The 20,314-nt window shown below is 43.8% G+C and overlaps 1 protein-coding gene across 2 annotated transcripts in view; it reads left to right on the top strand.

The window, feature by feature from the left end:
* The window catches only part of CEP170 (centrosomal protein 170), a 285,415-nt gene that overhangs the window by 125,939 nt on the left and 139,162 nt on the right, over nt 1-20,314 (top strand). For both annotated transcript variants that reach the window (XM_040429409.1, XM_040429408.1), the window contains exon 11: nt 16,150-17,880. In XM_040429409.1, the coding sequence (XP_040285343.1) occupies nt 16,150-17,880 (1,731 nt within the window). The remainder of the gene's footprint in view (nt 1-16,149; nt 17,881-20,314) is intronic.

The raw sequence follows: 20,314 nt of genomic DNA, 5'->3' as shown, positions 1-20,314 counted from the left end.
AGTTGCTTCTCGTTTCGTAAACAACCATGTCGAAAGACACATCTCGTGGTCGTAGAAAAGATGTTAGTCTGCTTGAGAAGGGTCAAATCATTGGCATGCATCAAGGAGAGAAAAAATCTAAGGAGATTGCAGAAACTACTAAAATTGGGTTAAGAACTGTCCAACGCATTATTAAAAACTGGAAGGATATTGGGGACCCATCGTATTAGAGGAAGAAATGTGGCGGGAAAAAAATTCTGAATGATCGTGATCGGCGATCACTTAAACATTTGGTGAAATCAAATCGAAGAAAAACAGTAGAACTCAGGGCTATGTTTAATAGTGAAAGTAAGAGCATTTCCACACGCACAATGCAAAGGGAACCCAAGGGATTGGGACTGAACAGCTGTGTAGCCGTAAGAAAACCACTAATCAGTGAGGCAAACCAGAAAAAAAGGCTTCAATTTGCTAGGGAGCATCATAAAGATTGGACTCTGGAGCAATGGAAGGAGGTCATGTGGTCTGATGAGTCCAGATTTACCCTGTTCCAGAGTGATGGGCGCATCAGGGTAAGAAGAGAGGCAGATGAAGTGATGCACCCATCGTGCCTAGTGCCTACTCTACAAGCCTGTGGGGGCAGTGCTATGATCTGGGGTTGGTCAGGTCTAGGTTCAGCAACAGTATGTGCTCCAAGAATGAGGTCAGCTGACTACATGAACATACTGAATGACCAGGTTATTCCATCAATGGATTTTTTCATCCCTGATGGCACGGGCATATTCCAAGATGACAATGCCAGGATTCATCGGGCTCCAATTGTGAAAGAGTGGTTCAGGGAGCATGAGACATCATTTTCATACATGGATTGGCCACCACAGTGTCTGCACCTTAACCCCATTGAGAATCTTTGAAATGTGCTGGAGAAGGCTTTGAGCAGCAGTCAGACTCTACCATCATCAATGCAAGATCTTGGTGAAAAATTAATGCAACACTGGATGGAAATAAATTTTGTGACATTGCAGAAGCTTATCGAAACAATGCCACAGCGAATGTGTGCCGTAATCAAAGCTAAAGGGTCTTTTTGGTGGTGGCTTCTTCTTTTTTTTTTTTTGGACAGGCAGTGTATTTCCGATAAAACTAAAGGTAACATCTGGAGCTGGCATTTTTCAGTAAAAAGGTAAAAAATAAAAAAATAGGTTTTGTGGTGTTTTTCCAACTTTATGTGTGAATGCAGCCTAAGAACAAATATTGGTGGGGCGAGAGAGACAAACACTAAGAAATAATTTGTGACCATATTAAATACATGGTAGACAAAGATAATAGAAATAGCTCACTCCTATGTGATCAGGGAGCAGGTGCTCTAGTCCAAATGGCTGTATCACCCTTACAGAGAAGAATATTGAAAATAAATTAATAGTATGGACTGGCACTCTATATGTGTGGATACAGATTACAATATACAGTATATGACGTGATAACACTGTTTAATATAAATGGAAATAAAAAAGCTCAATAAAAATCACAATAGAATCACAATAAAATAAAAACAAAAAATTGCAAAGCCATATGATAATGGATATATAAAAGCTATGATTTGAAGACACTGAAGAGCAAAATATGTAAAGTTCCTTGTAACAATGAATAAAAGTTCTTTACAATCAAAACCTTGAGCGAGTTTTTATATTGTTCTTATAGGAAACGTAGGTTGCAATTTAATATGTCCAATATTTCGGCATTACATACCCGATATTAAAGTCGCTGCTGTGTGTGTTATCCCAAACTGCTCAAGCAGACGCCGGCGTGTCACGTGGTCTGCAACGGGATTCCAGCTTGTGTCTCACAGCGAAGTATCTCGGGAACTGATGCCGTAAGTTGGATAAAAATTTTTGTTCTGTTTGGAGCGCTCCAGTAATTCGAATATCTTTATCCAATTTTTATGATCATCTGTATAGAGGCCTCTTTGTTAGTCCGGTGGGAGTTCTCAGCTTTCACACCATTGTGCGGTTTTGTTGCGTTTTTTCGTCTACTTATGCGTTTTTTTTCTTATAATGTGTCTCATGATTAGTTTTAATTATCCAATGAAAAATACATTTTGTATTGCACTTCTTTGATTCAAAAACAGATAAAATATTACATTTAACTCTAAAATACATTAAAATCCATAGAACATGATAAAATCCATAATGGAACACCGATAAGAAGGGTATGATTATAAATACACACAAATTATTAATAGCTTCATGATCTGATATATAGTACAAACCATAATAGAGTAAAATGGAAGGAAAATGGTTGTAAATACACTCAAAGAAGTACTTAATATGGAATGATTTTCAATGCATGATGACAAAGGGGGGTACATGTCCGACTCCAAGGCCCCTTTCACACGGGTGAGTATTCCGCGCGGATGCGATGCGATGCGTGAGTTGAACGCATTGCACCCGCACTGAATACCGACCCATTCATTTCTATGGGGCTGTTCACATGAGCGGTGATTTTCATGCATCACTGGTGCGTTGCGTGAAAATCGCAGCATGCTCTATATTCTGCGTTTTTCACGCAATGCAGGCCCCATAGAAGTGAATGGGGTTGCGTGAAAATCGCAAGCAAGTGCGGATGTGGTGCGATTTTCACGCACGGTTGCTAGGAGACGATCGGGATGGGGACCCGATCATTATTATTTTCCCTTATAACATGGTTATAAGGGAAAATAATAGCATTCAGAATACAGAATGCATAGTAAAATAGCGCTGGAGGGGTTAAAAAATTGTAAAAAATTTTTTAACTCCCCTTAATCCACTTGCTCGCGCTGCCCGGCATCTCGTTCTGTCTCCTTTGCTGAACAGGACCTGTGGTGACGTCACTTCGGTCATCACATGAAGTGCAGGGGCGTCAAACAGCTGCTGGCTATGTCCAGATGTTGCAGAGAGAATTCCTCATGACTGAGAGCCCTCGTCTGTCTGGTAACGACTGGGTTTTTCAACAGGACAACGCTACAGTACAAAATGACCGCAGGACAAGGGACTTCTTCCAGGAAAATAACATCACCCTTTTGGCCCATCCTGCGTGTTCCCCTGATCTAAATCCAATTGAGAACCTTTGGGGATGGATGGCAAGGGAAGTTTACAAAAATGGACAACAGTTCCAGACAGTAGATGGCCTTCGTCCGGCCGTCTTCACCACTTGGAGAAATGTTCCCACTCACCTCATGGAAATGCTTGCATCAAGCATGCCGAAACAAATTTTTGAAGTGATAAACAATAACGGCGGAGCTATTCATTACTGAGTTCATGTTTGGAAGTTGGATTTCTGTTTTGGTTGGAGGTGTGGTCCTAAACTTTTGATAAGCTGAAAAACAGCCTGTTTCAGTTTATTCGTTGTTTTCATTAAATTGAATGCTCAAAAAATGTTTTGTCTCACTCCCATTTCTTCTTGTTGCATGTTAAAGCTCTACTTGGAATCTTGTTAAGATCCAGCCATGCTAAATATGATTTTTTGCCATCCTAAACCTTTCATCAGGACTGTATAAAGGAAATAGCTCCTGAAGAGAGTGTTTGGGTTGGCAATAGAACTTTTAATTTTTTTATTTCAGAGACTTTTTTTTTATTCTCTTCTGTTTTTAAAGGCATTATCCAGGAAATGATAATGATTCTATCCTGAGGATCAACTGATTAGCTGCTTTAGGGAGTCGCCACGTTCACCTGAGCTGTGGAGAGCACTGCTGACTTCCAGCAGCTTACCAAGCACAGCGCTGTACATAGTATAACAGCTGTGTTTGGTATTGCGGCTCATCCCCATTCACTTCAATTGGGCTTTGCTGCAACTAGGCCATGTGACCAATGTATTTTGACGTCACATGGCCTGGGAATAGCCTACAGCGCTAACGGAGCACCTTGCCTCTTCTATCCGCTGATCATAATGGGGGTGGAGGTCCAGATCTTGGTCCCCGCTGATCGGATATTGATGAGCTATCTTTTTTTTTTTTTTTTTTTTTTTTTCAAAGAGATTATAACTACTTTATTTTTGGTGACGGGATTCACAGATGTTTAATGACATGAAATAAAGTTGAAAGTTTTAAAATCAAAGTTTAAAAGTTACATTTTAATTTATGTATATGTTTATTCATGTATCTAGACATGAAGGGTTTGTGAAGACACCCTTTCATTGGTGATTAGAGATAAGCAAAGTTCTTCAAAATTCGATTCGGCTACTTTGCTGAATTTTACAAAAAAAATAGTTTTTCCTGAAATGCAGATTGAAGTCCGCTTCGGTAACTTTGATTCTCTCAACACTTTTTGTTTGTTTTTGTTGGTTGATATGGGCAAACTGAAAGCTATGCTGTGATTGGTTGCTATATGCAACAAACAGATTGTCTTTTTAAATAACACATGCAGGGAAATGAGAGGCAGGATGAGAAGCAGTGCCTCAGCAGCTATAGTTCTATTAGTGCATAAAATGCAAGCTACATAATTTGTTGCCATGGGCAACAAAGAGCTTGTTTAGCACTCTGAATCACAAAAGACATTTATTTTCTGACAACACACAGGATAAGGCAGATTTGGAAGTTCTGTAGTAAAATGAAAGCTGTGATGTTACTAGTTTCTATGGGCAAATAATGAAAACTGTGCTGTGATTGGTTGCTATGGGCAGCAAATATTTTGTCTTTTAGATAGCATGGGTAGGGAGATGAGAGGCAGACTGAAATGGAGGGAAGATGAGAGGCAGACTGACAAGCATTATATATATGCTCTACATGTTCTGTTCCCCATGACCCTGCTATTTACCTGTTAGATACCTAGGCAGTTAAAGGGGTTGTCCCACAAAAATATTTCAGTTTTCAAACCAGCACCTGGATCTGGATTCTTTTGTAATTGCATGTAATTAAACATTTTGTATGGCCACTGAGTTATTCAATAACATGTATCTGTGTAGCGCCACCTGCTATTTGTTATATTTCTTATTTCCTTGTCCTGCTCACTGAGAAGGCCGCACGTGCTCAGTTTTTTTTTTAAATAGCGTTTATTTAACATTTTGCATTTAATACAACACTCCCAAGGGGAGAATAGAGGAGAACAATCCTTCCATGACCCATGCACTCACATGAGCAAGTCAAATGTTAACATATATCTTGACCATAAAGGACATATAAGTGACTTTAATACAAGGTGTCGCTGTTTCCACCAAACTAGTTCTAGGACTCACTCAAACCGCATACACACTCACATTCATACAATGGGTGATACATTCGCCATCGCCAATGACTTCAAGTTGTACCCTCCGCCTGGACCCAAAGGCCCCAGATATTATCAAATCGATCAGGCAATCCCCTTGCCTCGTATGTCAATTTGTACATTTGCAGGTCTTTATTTATCAGGAGTACCCATTGGCTCACTGTAGGACACTTGGGCGGTTTCCAGTTCAAAAGTATATTCTTCCTCCCATAGAACATCAACAATCTTAATAATATTCTATTATATTTGGAAGGAGTAGCTTCAGAGACTAACCCTAGTAAACAAATTACAGGATTACAGATCCCTGGGAGCCCTAACCTGACATTAATAAAGTTACATATTCCCTTCCAGTATGACTTCATCACCGGGCAGTGCCACACCATATGAAAGAAAGAGCCCCTCGCCTCTCCACATCTGTCACATCCAGGATTCGGTATTTGCCGCATCTGATAAAGACGCAGTGGGGTCAAGTACACTCTGTGCATCCACTTAGCTTGAATGAGCTGATCTCTAGCACTTATAACCGACGTTTTCCATCTCAGACGACACTCCTCCAAATGAGCATCCTCCAACTCCGGGATATCCTCAGCCCATTTAACAAAGAAAACCCTAATAGGGGATTCTTGCATTTTGACAATTTCAGCATAAAAGGAAGATATAGGTTTGCATGGGATTTTCCTTCTGGCTATTGACTCTAGCGGGCCACACTCTAATTTTAAGGACAGGGATTTAAATTGTTTCTCACAGGCATGTCTCAATTGGAGGAAGCGGTAAAAGCTCGTCTGGGGCAGCCGGAACTCAGCCCGCAGGCTCTCAAAGGAACGGAAGATCCCTTCATGGAACAATTGAGTTAGATACTTAAGGCCCTTCCTAGGCCAGAATTCAAAATCGGAAAGGTGCAAGAGCTCTGGAAGAAGCTTGTTACGCCATAATGGAATATAAGGGGACCAGGTATCCCCCGCCTGATTTTCAGTATGTATCTCCACAAATCTCACCCAAGCCTCGCTGACTGTCACCATAGAATCCGTATATATCCCAGGACCTGTGGGCCTTCCCCCCCTGTACACCAGATTAGTTAGAGCTTCATATCATCCAGCCAGCGCCGCCTCTAATACCACCGCTGGGTTATTGGCATCTGCCCTAATCCACCAAGATGCATACATTAGGTGCGTAGCTATATAATAAATATACATATCCGGAAGCTGCAAACCCCCCTGTACGTAGGAAGCCTTCAGTGTCTTTCTCGCAAGTCTGGGGGACCGATGGAGCCACAAGAAACGGGACAAGGTTCTATCCAAAATGTCAAAATGGGACTTAGGGATCCTAACCGGAGCTGCTCTATAAATATACAGAAGTTTGGGGAGCAACACCATCTTAACAATGTTGATTCTTCCCACCAGGGTCAAAGGAAGATTTTCCCAGGCTTCCAGCTTACGCGTGACATATTCCATAGTAGGTCTCAGATTCAAATGACAGAACTGCTTAGGGTCCCTATGGATATGTATTCCTAGGTAAAGAAAGCTTTCCACTACCCTCAGTGGTGATACCGGGGAGATGTCCACAGGTTCATCTACATCTATAATACATAAACTAGACTTGGTCCAGTTTACCCGTAGTCCCGAGTATCCCCCATATCCATTCACCACGTCTAGCAGGGTCTCTAAGGAAGGGCCAGGGTCAGCCAAGTAGACTAACAGGTCATCCGCGTACAGTGACACCTTCTCCTGAATCCCGGCTATCAACCACCCCTCTATCAGAGAGCTATTGTTGATCAGCTGTGTCAAAGGTTCCATTATCAGGGCGAACAACAAAGGGGACAGAGGACACCCTTGCCTAGTGCCTCTATACAGCCTGAAGGGCCTGGACATGACTCCATTCACTCTAATCCGTACTATAGGTGCCTGATATAACAATTTGACCCACTTAACAAAGGAGGAAGGGAAACAAAGGCGAAACATTGTCTCCCAAATAAAATGCCACTCCACCAAGTCAAAGGCCTTCTCGTTATCTAGGGCTGCCAAGACTCTTGAACCCGCATTATCGTGCCTGACCTGCAAGTTGGTAAATAATCTCCTAAGATTTATATCAGTCGTCTTCCCGGGCATAAAACCAGATTGATCAGGGTCAATAATGGACAGTATCACCTCACCAAGACGCTTAGCCAGAACTTTGGCCAAGATCTTGGCATCCGTGTTTAGAAGGGAAATCGGCCTGTATGAAGCACACTGATCCGGAGGCTTCCCAACTTTGTGAATTACCACGATGGTCGCCTCCCCAAAGGAAGAAGGCAACTTCCCGGACCCACATGCATAATCAAAAAGCCTGAGTAAAAGTGCAGATTGTAAAGTAACATCCAACCTGTACCATTCAATCGGGAAGCCGTCCGGACCAGGCGACTTCCCAGGCGCCATGTCCTCGATTGCTGCCCTGACCTCCCCTTCATCAATGGCTCTCCCTAAATATTTGCTATCAGCTGCAGCCAAAGGTGTAAGTGGGATGGATTGAAGGAATGAACGAATCCCCTCTGGGGAGGAAGTGGATTTAGAACTGTATAGGTCAGTATAGAACTGAACAAACTGTTCACAAATATCTGCCGGTCGATATACCTTCAAGCCATCCCCGCAGGTAATGTGCGGAACTACCGTCTGTGGCACCTCGGTCCTAGCCAGGAAAGCCAAGGCACTCCCATTTTTGTCGCCCTCTGCAAAGACTAGGCGCCTCTGGAACAGCAACTTCTTCTGGGTATACTCAGTGAGATGCAAGTTAAGTTTCCTCTGGGCCTCATCCCATAAACTACGGTTCACACCATTTGGGTCTGTGATATAAGCCTGCTCCTTCCCTACTACCTCGTCTTCTAGTTTAACTCTAGTGGCACTCAGCTCTTTCCTGTATGATGCAATTGCCTGAATCAACGTACCACGTAGCACAGCTTTAAATGCCTCCCACTCCACCAGAGGATTAGTAGAGCCCTCATTAAGTTCCCAATAATCCTTCATCCCCTGCTGTGCAGCCCAAACCACCGGCAACACCTCAAGCCATTTACTATCAAGTCTCCATAGCCTTTCGGCAGGTGCAAGCGGCTGTCTCAGAATCACCAATAGGGGGGCATGGTCAGAAATGCCTCTCGGCAAATATTCCGTGGCTACCAGCGAGGGTAACAGCTCCTTACTGAGAAATACTAAATCGATCCGGGAGAACGCTGCATAGGAAGCCGAATAGCAAGAGTATTGCCGAAGGTCAGGGTGCATATATCTCCAGCCCTCTGTTAGAGCAAATACCTCTGCCCAGGAATTCAACGCATCAGTATGCGCCCCCCCAGGGCGAAGCCTATCCATCGAACGGTCTAACACCGCATTATAATCCCCAAGCACAATCAGAGGCACCGGAGGCAACACTGCAACACGTTTCATAATTTCATCCAACACATCCCTCTGAAAAGGGGGGGGGGACATACACCCCTATCACGAGATAATCAATGCCTCTGATTGCAGCATGAAGGATCACAAAACGCCCCATCATGTCAGTCTGAACAGAGTAAGATCGGAAGGGAAGGGACTTCGCCACTAGAATTGACACACCTCTCGCTCTGGAACTATATACCGCATGGTAAGCAGCTCCCACCCAAGGTCTCTTCAACGCCAGCAATTTCCGCCCCTGTAGATGTGTCTCCTGCAATATCAATATATCAGGGTTATGTTTCTTTACAAAATTGAAGACAAGGGATCTTTTAATTTTATCATTTAGTCCCCTGACATTCCAGGAGACAAACCGACAGATTGCCATTACGGTGGAGTGTCAAAGCTATACCCCACAAGGAAAATGCACCACCCAAGCCATACATAGACACAGTCACACCCATACTTCAAGAATGCAGTAAAACCATCCCAACATGCCCAGAACTGCGGGCAACTCCCCCCACCCTGCCCAGATATCCCCAACCTATCCAAGCCTGAATACCCCATGATCAATCTCCTCTCTAGTAGATCAGGACGGGGAGGCCCGTGCTGCCGCCCACTACTCTAGGTAAACCTAAGAACTGAACCTAGGCAGTAGGACAACCTAATTTTAGCACACTCAGCTCACACATATAAAGTGACCATCCTGAACATGAAATAAGACTCTCAGTACACAAGTCCCAATTTACTCAGCCCCTGCGGTCCAGCCAGTCAGACGCCTCCTCTGGGGTGGCGAAGAATTTCACCACATCACCATCTTGGACTCTGAGACGTGCTGGATACATCATGGCGTAGACAAGGCCTTTCTCCCGCAACCGAACTCTCACTGCTGTGAATTGCCTGCGTTGTTTCTGCACCTCTGTGGAGAAGTCCGGGTAGAAGGAAATCCGGACGTTGTCAAAATGAATGTCCTTCATACGACGGGCCGTCGCCAGTATAGCATCCCGGTCTCTGTAGTTGAGCACTTTAAAGATAAAAGGACGTGACGGGGCTCCAGGGGGCAGAGGACGAGCAGGAATCCTGTGCGCCCGCTCCACTGCAAAAGTCCCCGATAGGGTAATTGGGCTCAGGATTTGTTTGATAAGGCGCTCCGTAAATTCCTCAGGGGATGGACCCTCTGCCCTCTCCGGTAAACCCATAATCCTAATATTATTTCTCCTATTTCGATTTTCGGCATCCTCCACTTTTGCTGCCAGGGTTTTAACTTGATTTTGCAGAGCACGGACCACCGAATCCTCACGTTGAACAGTATCTTCCACCTCTCCCAGCCTTCTCTCCACCTCAGTTGTTCTCTCCCGGATCTTATCGATATCATGCCTGAGGAGAGTTAGCTCGGCCTGCACATGGTCAATTTTGACCGTCAGTGTCGTTTGGCAGTTAGTAATGGCCGCCATAACTTTTGCAAGGTCCACCTCTGTACGTGCAGAAGAAGCCCCAGCTTCCTGGCCATCTGTTTGGCTCATATTGTCGAGCATCAACTTAGGAGGGATAGCAGGCCCTGAGGTGCCCGTTTTGCGGCCCATAAAACCTCCAGCAAGCACCACACTTTGATATTAAAGAGGAAGCACTCCAGCAAAAACGCCTGTGGCCTAATACATGTGCCAGATCCCTCTATACTGAGGCAGACGTAGTCCCAGTGTCCCCAACCGGCGTCACACCGCCCCAGGAAAGTCTCTTTAGCAATGCAGGAGAAGAGAAGGTTCTTTACCTGAAGCGCGGGCTACAGAAGGAGAGGTGCGGTCGTCTTCAGAGCTGCGGCCAAGATGGCGCCCGCTGTACCAAGCGTGTAGGAATCACCGTCCGGCCGGGAAGAAAGGTAAGTGAACCCACCGGAATGAGTATCCAAGCTCCGTTCGGCCTCCGGTGCAGGTGAGTATAGCAGGATATCGTTTTTCACCGGCGCCCCCACCGATAGAACCGGCCAGCAGACAGGGATGTCATCTGGGGTGAAGGCCCGGCCCCAAGGTAGCGTCCGGCAGCAGCCGCAAGGCACAGAGACAGGCAAGCCTTAGGGGGGTCAGTCACAGAGACTCACTGAGGGTCTTTTGATAAAAAATCGGGTTCCACCAGAACGGATGGTCAGGATACAGACAGGATTATACCGGAGCTGAAGCGACCTGCGTCCTCACTCCATGCCGGTCAGGCCACGCCCCCCGGATGAGCTATCTTTAGTAGTGTTGAACGAATGTGGTTTGGACTGCTCTATCTGAACAAGATACATTTCAAAACTTTGTTTATAATATGCGCTGTGTACTGCATAAAAATGTATGAGCCTCCACTGAAGCCTTCTTCTTTTAGCCACGTGAATAACGTGAGATTTGCTTAGTCTTGTGCCTGTGACATTATAGTTCGGTTCTGCGCATACATTACTGTTTCAAAATCCAAAGCCAAACTCTGGTTTGTTCCTCATTAACAAAGCCGAGTTCAGCATCGGATTTTGAAACCGTAATGTATGCGCAGAACCGAACTGTAATTTCCGTTACGAGACTAAGCAAGTGTTGTTACTTTTGGCTAGAAGGAGGAGGCCTCAGCGAACCCATACAGTTTAGGGTGGGTTCGCACTAGCGTTATGCCATTCTGTTATAGGTTCTGTTTATAACGGAATATAATGGAATATAACGGAATGGCCAGTTGGAATGCAAAACGGAAGGCTTTAAGAGGCATTCAGTTTTGCTTCGTCCTAATAGAAGTCTATGGGCAAGTATAACGGATCTGTCTGGTTTCCGTTACGCAGGACGGAAACAAAGTCTCCTCCCTTTGCTGGAGCTTCTTCAGCAGGCTGCAAAAAGTGCAATGTGTAAACACGGCCTGCTCCCCATCCCGCCTCAACAGCTGATCTCTGCTGCAGCCACCCGACACACTAAATGTTATCAGCTGCACTATGTGCCAGGTGGCCACTGCAGCTAAATGAACTTCAGCAGCCGCCCAGATTTATAAAAATTGGTGTAAAGGAAAAGTGACTTAGTTTCCCATAGCAATCAATCAGCTTCCACCTTATTTTTTCTGAGCTCCTTTGGAAATTGAAAGGTGGAATAGTGCATAGTGCAGCTCTGTCAGTTAAAGAGCGTCTGCCATCATGATCAGCTCTATTAAACCAGCATGCTGCTTGGTAGGGTTCATGATGGTGAATTAAAGGGTTTCTATCACTTCGTATGACATAATTAGCTGTCAGACACTTGCGATCCGCTAGTGTCTGCTCTGGCCAACCATCCTACTATAATCACTTGTGGGGCAGCGGTTTTGCTAAAAAACTAACTTTTATAAATATGCTAATGAGCCTCTAGGTGCTATGTGGGCGTCATTAGCACCTAGAGGCTCCGTCTACCTTCATACACAGCCGCCGCCCAGCGCGTCCCTCCAGCCCGCCCATGTCCTCCTCCGTGTGACGCAGCGGACGAGTTATCGCGCATGCTCCGTGCGCGGCTGTATTCGGCGCATTTGAGATCTCAGCTCGGAGCGGTCAGACATTCAATGCGCATGCGCCGAATACAGCCGCGCACGGCGCATGCGCGAGAACTCGTCCGCTGCGTCACACGGAGGAGGACATGGGCGGGCTGGAGGGACGCGCTAGGCGGCGGCTGTGTATGAAGGTAGACGGAGCCTCTAGGTGCTAATGACGCCCACATAGCACCTAGAGGCTCATTAGCATATTTATAAAAGTTAGTTTTTTAGAAAAACCGCTGCCCCACAAGTGATTATAGTAGGATGGTTGGCCAGAGCAGACACTAGCAGATCGCTAGTGTCTGACAACTAATTATGTCATACGAAGTGATAGAAACCCTTTAAAGGAGTCCTCTATTGCTGCAATCGTATGTACCATTACAGCATAATTATTACTATTAATAATTGCTATGCAGATTAGGTGATCAGAACATGAGGGGCTGCCTTAGCTTTTCAGAGCACTGCTTCACCTCCTCTTCTCCCCTGTCGCCAACCCCCTCTGTGGTCTGATTGGCAGTGCCAGGCATCCTCTTTATTCAGATGCCTGGTCCTGAAATCTCATGTTTATGTTGGTGAGACTTCACTTGACACATGCACAGCTCAGAAGGGTCTCACCGCTCTGATATCTGCACTGTGCCAGCGCCAATGATGTCAGTCTCCTCCTGGATTCAAAAACGTAGGCAGCACTCCAGATCAGGTGAAAATGGTGTTTACCTGTTTATTCCCCAAGCAATGTTTCAGCCCAGCACAATGAGGACTTTGTCAAGCCATTCTCTCAATCAGTCACTTGAAATGGTTTCCCAACAGTCTAGAACAGGCATGCTCAACCTGTGGCCCTCCAGCTGTTGCAAAACTACAACTCCCAGCATGCCCTAACAGCCTACAGCTATCAGCGTACAGCAGGGCATAGTGGGAGTTGTAGTTTTACAACAGCTGGAGGGCCGCAGGTTGAGCATCCTTGGTCTAGAAGGACTTGCCAAAGGTTCTGAGCTGTTTTTCCTTCAATCTGCAGCCCAGTTTATCCCAAACAATATCATTAGGGTTGAAGTCAGTTGATTGTGGAGGCGATGTCATCTGACACAACACTCCATCTCGTTCCTTCTTGGACAGATAGCCCTTAGATAGACATGTTTGGAGCCCTAGTCCTGTTGTAAAACAAATAATGATCTCACTAAGCACAAACCAGATGGATTTGCATGTCACTGCAGGATGCTGTGGTAGCCATGCTGGTCAAGTGTGGTTTTGTAGTTTGAAAAAATAACCAAACGTTTCACCTCCTAACCAGTCCACACCATCACACCACCTATTTCATGTTTTATGTTGGGAACCACACATGTATAAATCAGGGATGGGCAAACTGTGGCTCTCCAGCTGTTTTAAAACTACAAATCCCATCATGCCCTGCTGTAGGCAGACTGGGCATACTGGGAGTTGTAGTTTTACAACAGCTGGAGAGCCGCAGTTTGCCCATCCCTGCTATAAACCAGCCACTCACTTTTTCTACATCTCACAAATCCCACATTTTGACTCATTATTCCTAGATACAGATTTCTATGGGTCTAATGTCCATTTCTTGTGTTTAATGGCGAAAGCAAATTTCTTTATCTTGTTGTTCCTCAGTAGTAGCTTCTTTGCAGCAATTCACCCATAAAGGCCTGATTCTCACAATCTCCTCTGAACAGTTGTCGGCGAGATGTTTCTGGTATTTAATCTCTGTAAGGCCCCACTCACACGTCTGCAATTTCGTTCTGCATTTTGCGGAACGCAATTGCGGACCCATTCATTTCTATGGGTCCGCACGATGTGCGGTCCGGCTCCGGAAATGCGGACCCGCACTTCCGGGTCCGCATTTCCGTTCCCGAAAAAAATAGAACATGTCCTATTCTTGTCCGCAATTGCGGACAAGAATAGGCATATTCTATTAGTGCCGGCGATGTGCGGTCAGCAAAATGCGGAAGGCACATGTCCGTGTTTTGTGGATCCGCAAAACGCGTTACGGACGTGTGAATGGACCCTAAAGCATTTATGTGGGCTCTAATTTGAGGTGGTGTTAATTTGTGGTTTCTGAGACTGTATCCTCTGCAGCAGAGGCAACTCTTGGTCTTCCTTTCCTTGGGCAGTCCCCATGAGGGCCAGTTTCATCAGAGTTTGATGGTTTTCATGACTGCACTTGAGGTTACTGTCAAACTTTTGAAAATTATTTAGATTCACCGACCATCATATCGTAAAGTAATAATGGACTGTCATTTCTCTTTACTTAGTTGAATGGTTCTTGCCATAATGTGGATTAGAACAATAGTAGAATAGGGCTAAACACTGTATGGAGCTGTGTACCAACCCTACGTCTGCCTAACACAGCTGAAGGATCTCTACATTATGAAGGCAAGAAATTAACTCTTTGACAAGGCATACTTGTTAATTGAAAACTATACTGGGTGACTACCTTATGAAGCTGTTTGAGAGAATGCCAAGAGTATGCAGTGCTGTCATCAAAACAAAAGGGGCTATATTGAAGAATCTAAAGTATAAAACATAATCTGGTTTGTTTAACACTTTTGTATACTACATAATTACTTATATGTACCTTCATTGTTCTCATGGCTTTAGTATGAAAACAAACACACAATGCATTTGGAAAGTTTTCAGACCCTGTTGCAATTTTTTCACATTTTGTTAAGTTTGGCCTTGTGATAAAATACTGCTCTCTGTTCGAAATCTTTGCTAATTTATTGAAAAGGAAAAACAAAAATATTGCAATGACATAAGTATTCAGACCCTTTATTCTATACTTAGTTGAAGCACCTTTGGCAGCTATTACAGCCTCCAGTCTTCTTGGGTATAATGCCACAAGGTTTGCACACCTGGATTTAGTGATTTTCTGACGTTCTTCTCTACTGATCAAGGGTTCAAATCGGGGCTCTAGCTTGGCCAGAGTTGTCCCTAAGCCACTTTTTTTTTTTTTTTTAAACTCCATTCGTTTTTTCAGGTTTCTTTTACTGAGAAGAGGCTTATTTATTTGCCATAAAGCTCCAATTCGTGCTGCAGAGATGGTTCACTTTCAGGTAGCGTCTCCCATCTGCACACAGGATCTTTGGAATTCAGAATGACCGGTGGGTTCTTGGTCACCTTTCATGCAGCAGGAAGGTTTTTGTGCCCTTCTACAGATCTGTGCCTCCACACAATCTTGTCTTTGAGCTCTACAGGCAGTTCTTTTCTTCCTTAAGGCTTGTTTTATTCTCTGATATGCTTAGTCAGTTTTAGGGCTTTTTATAGACAGGGTGGGTCTTACTAAATCCTGTACAATCAACTGAATTTACCATAAATGGACTCCAATCAAGATGTGGAAACATCTCAAAGATGATCCAGAGAAATGAGAGGCCCCCAGAGCTAAATTTCAATTGTTATAGCGAATACTTATCTTCATGTAAAATTTTCCTTTTTTTCATTTTTAATCAATTTGTAAAGGCTACAACATAAAATGTGAAAAAGTAAAAGGGTCTGAAGACATTCCAAATGCATTATGAATCAATCTATCATCTAGCTGTCTATCTACACACACACAGTCCCTCTTATGGAGTTCATTAGTTTGTTAAAAATGTAATTTCTGACTGATGGGATTATCAGTAATCTGTATTTCTATGACTTCTAAGTGAAAAAATATGTTTCAATACATCCCATATTGCAGAAGTATTCTTTTCCAGAAGTATTGCTTCTCAAGTAGAATACTGTGGGGGAGAGCTGAAACCGGACAACCCCTTTAAAGGGGTTAAAGGTGCATTAAAGCTCATCAATATCTCTGCATTGCACAACCCCTTTATACATACTGTTATACAGATAATTGCTCAATCAGAAATTCATAGGACCTTTTCCTGTAATTGGATTTGCTAGTGAAACGTCAATAGAATTTCACGTTTTATCAACTGGTACTGTAAACATTCGAAAATATTGCTACATCAGCAACTGAATCATGGCTATAGTATCTAAACAAGGCATAAAAGAAAATTATGATTATTATATATTTTTTATTTTATTTTTTGTATTAGATGCCGATATGAGTGAGTGTGGAGCATCATTTAGAAGTACTGGATCTACCACCTCTGTCCAAAATGATCGTAAAAGGAGGACTTTACCAAAGCTTCCTAAAGAAGAAAGCCATTCACAGATCAATAAACATGGTATTAGGTCAGAAGTTGGAGAAAAGCAAGATACTGAATTACAAGAGAAAGAATCATCTGCTAATGTAGGAAAGAAAGAAAATCTTTATTTCTCTAATGAAAGGATGAATGCAATAGGTAAACTAGATAGCAGTTCAGTTGAAAAATCTATGATCCTCACAGATTATTCACAACTAAGGCTGGAGGCTTCAAAAAATGAAATTTCTGTTGCTGCAGACTCTGTGAAAAAGTCAGTTACATATAAAACACAACACGAACAGACTAAAGAACAATTGAAATCTGTAAAATCATTCAATAATCCTCCCACTGTCCTTATCAGCAAAGGTGAATCATCTACCCAGAATGTTTGCAAACCACAAAAATGTGTAGAAGTGTGTAAAAAAAAAGGAAATCAGAAAAATGATGTTGAATCAAGCAGTGATAGTATTAAACGTGTTGAGACGGAGAGAAAAGAAACCATGAAACCACTAGTTAGGCAAGGCAGCTTCACTATTGATAAACCAAGCTCAAATGTACCAATAGAACTTATACCACATATCAGTAAGCAACCTCCTGTGTCACCTGTCTTTCCTTTTTCATCCGTAAACAATATAGAAAGAAATGACTCTGTAGACACTGACTCTAGCTTGGACACTACACTGCTTTTGAAAGATACAGAAGCAGTCATGGCGTTCCTAGAGGCCAGGCTACAGGATGACAGCAAACCTGATGATGATCTAAAAACATCAAGCTACACCCAAGAAAACTCTATATCACCTGAATCAGATGTTGATACAGCAAGTACAATTAGCATTGTTGCTGGCGATTCAGATAAAAAGTGCTTCCAAAAACGAAAGAGTCTCGGTAGTGTACACAAAGAGAAATCCTTAACAGCTTCTCCTTCCAAAGACTCTCACAGCTCAGCAACTGTGTACCGAGAAAAAACAGAAAGAAAAAATAAAACACATGTAAAAGAGGTTGGGAGTAGAGCTGAAATGCGTAAAGTGGTGCGAACAAGTATAAAAAACCGGCAACCATCTCTTGACCTTACAGATGATGATCAAACTTCTAGTTTACATTGTTCAGCTGTATCAGATATTTTGTCATCTGACCAAGAAAATTATTCCGGAAGGTCCCTTTCCAAATCTCAGTTTGTGTCTTCAGATGACAAATTAATCGCATCAAAAACTACTGCTGGAAAGTCAATTACACTTCCAAGGCCTCGTCCAACAAGGACTTCACTGCTGCGTAGATCACGTTTAGGTGAAACATCAGATACAGAAGTTATGGATGCAGATAGGGCTTCTGTTGCCTCTGAAGTTTCAACAACAAGTTCAACTTCAAAACAAACTTCTAGTAAAAAAGTGCTCTCAAGGATTGATTTGCTTGCACAGCCACGTAGAACAAGATTGGGTTCCTTATCTGCACGCAGTGACTCTGAAGCAACAATATCAAGAAGTACTGGATCTTCTCGAACTGTGGAATATGCAAGCAAGGGTAGTACTAAAACAACTTCAACCACTGATGGAAAAAGTTCCCCAAGAGCCAGAGCGAACAGCATTTCTCGTTTATCAGATGCTAAAACAAAGACAACTCTACCAGCGTATACCTCTCCTTCAGGTAATAATTTATGTAACATAAATAGGGCTTTTTCACTTTACTGATATTATTTTCAGTTCTTCTTCTCCGTTGTAGGAGTAGAAGAACGGAAGTGCTGGATTCAGCACATAACTGACACGAACAGAAACTAACAGACCCCTTTGACTATAATGGGATCCATTTGGTTTCCGTTCTGGAGAAAAAAAAATTAGCTGAGAAAAATGTCCTGCCTGCAATGACTGTTTCTGTGCCTCCAACGCAGATGTGAACATTGTCAATAATTCTACCATTCATAGGCTAACTGAAAAAATTGACCAATATAATAAAAACTGTTTGAATTTAAATATGTTCAGTCACACAGTTGCCTTTCATATGCTAGTTGCCTTTCATATGCTAAAACCTGTATTCTAAGGAGGCTGAACAGAAGCAGAAACCATCACCTGCCATTTTGTTAGGATACATAGATAGAAATCAGGAAAGTGTAAGTTAAAGGGTTATTCCAATTAAAGCAAGTTATCCTATAATGTGTGCCAGTAGAAAAAGTCCCCCCTTAAAATGTGTGCCTGTAAAAAAGGCCCCTTAAAGCGTGTGTCAGTTCAAAAATATCCCCTGTATTTTGTGCCAGTACAAAACACCACCTCTTAGTGCCCCCAGTAGATCCAATATCCCCATAGTGCCTCCCATAATGAGTGCCAGTAAATAATGCCTCTATTTAGGGCCCCCTGTAGAAACAATAGCCCCATGGTGCTCATCCACCCCATAGTGGCCCGACAGCATGGTGCCAAATAAAAAATAATAAACTCAAATACTTCTCTTCATGAGGCTACCATGATGAGGTGCAGGCCTCTTCCCGCCTGTGTCTCAAGCTGGGGATAGTGTAAAATGCAAACTTTCTTGATGTTTGTTTTAGGGATCGACCAATATTGATTTTTTTTTTTTTTAGGGCCGATACTGATAATCTGTGAACTTTCAGGCCGATAGCCGATAATTTATACCGATATTCTCAAAATTTTTATTTTTTGAAAAAAAAAATCCTACACAAATCTGCTGAAAATGAATGTTTATTGTGAATGTGTAGTTTTTTTTTTTGTAAATCTTTCTTTTTCATTTATAATTAATATTTTTTTTATTTTTAAAAATAGGACTTCGGGACTAGAACCCTTGTCCTATTCACCCTGATAGATCTCTATCAGGGTGAATAGGACCTCACACTGTCCCTGCTGCTATGTGCTTTGTGCACACAGCAGCAAGGGAGCTGACCATGGCAGCCAGGGCTTCAATAATAGCGTCCTGGCTGCCATGGTAACCGATCGGAGCCCCAGGCTTACACTGCTGGGGCTCCGATCAGAACTGCCAGTGAGGAGAAGGGGAGAGGGGACCCTGTGGCCACTGCCACCAATGATTAATACTGGGGGGCTTGGGTGAGGGGGCGCACTGCGACCAATGATTAATACTGGGGTTGGGGGGGGCGCACTGCGCCACCAATGATTAATACTGGGGGGTGGGGGGGCGCACTGCGCCACCAATTATTAATACTGGGGTTTGGGGGGGGGGGGGAGCAGTGCGCCACCAATGAAGATAACTCATTAATTCATATACAGGAGGTGGGAGCTGGCTGCAGAATCGCATAGCCGGCTCCCGACCTCTATGAGCGGTAGTTGCGATCCGCGGCAGTTAACCCCTCAGGTGCGGCACCTGAGGGGTTAACTACGGCGGATCGCAGCTACTTGTAATAGAGGTCGGGAGTCGGCTATGTGATTCTGCAGCCAGCTCCCGCCTCCTGTATATGAGTTAATGAGTTATCTTCATTGATGGCGCAGTGGCCACAACCCGCCCCTCCTCTTCTCCTCCCTCCTCTCATTGGCGGCAGCGGCACAGGGGGGAGGGAGACACTGCTTTCTTCTCCCCTGTGCTGCTGAAGAAACACGGAGAGCGCTGAAAGCAGCGCGATCCTTGTTCCCAATACGTTATCGGTATATCGGCAAAATAGATACCGATAACGTTCAAAATCCTGAATATCGGTAAAACCGATAATCGGTCGATCCCTAGTTTGTGTATGTGGGTTGCAAGTGTTTTGTGTGACTTGTTTGATGCCATGATCTGAACGCTGGTAATGGAGTCAGTGAACAGCCTAATTAGGCACAAAAGGATTATTAGATGGGCGAGTGATCATCTTCTCACTTCTTTCCAGGAAAAAAAACCTCCCATATGTGCTCTCTGATTTATGGAAGAGAGGGGATAGATAACATGCAGAGATGTCAATGTTACCCCCCCCCCCCCCCCCCCACCAAACAACCCACCCACCTGGGGCTATGTACAGCTAGACAGGGAGAAAAATAATTCTCTCTCCTTCTTACAGCCTGTCAGCATGTCCCCCATTAGCCCCCCTCCCCTTCCCACTTTCTCCTCCTCCACGCTGGCTATGATCACTTCCAGCTTAAAGGGGTTATCCCAT

Source organism: Bufo bufo, chromosome 4, assembly GCF_905171765.1.
Source record: "Bufo bufo chromosome 4, aBufBuf1.1, whole genome shotgun sequence".
Lineage (NCBI taxonomy): Eukaryota > Metazoa > Chordata > Amphibia > Anura > Bufonidae > Bufo > Bufo bufo.
Note: the sequence above shows the minus strand (reverse complement) of the source record. Positions and strands in the feature narration are given on the sequence as shown.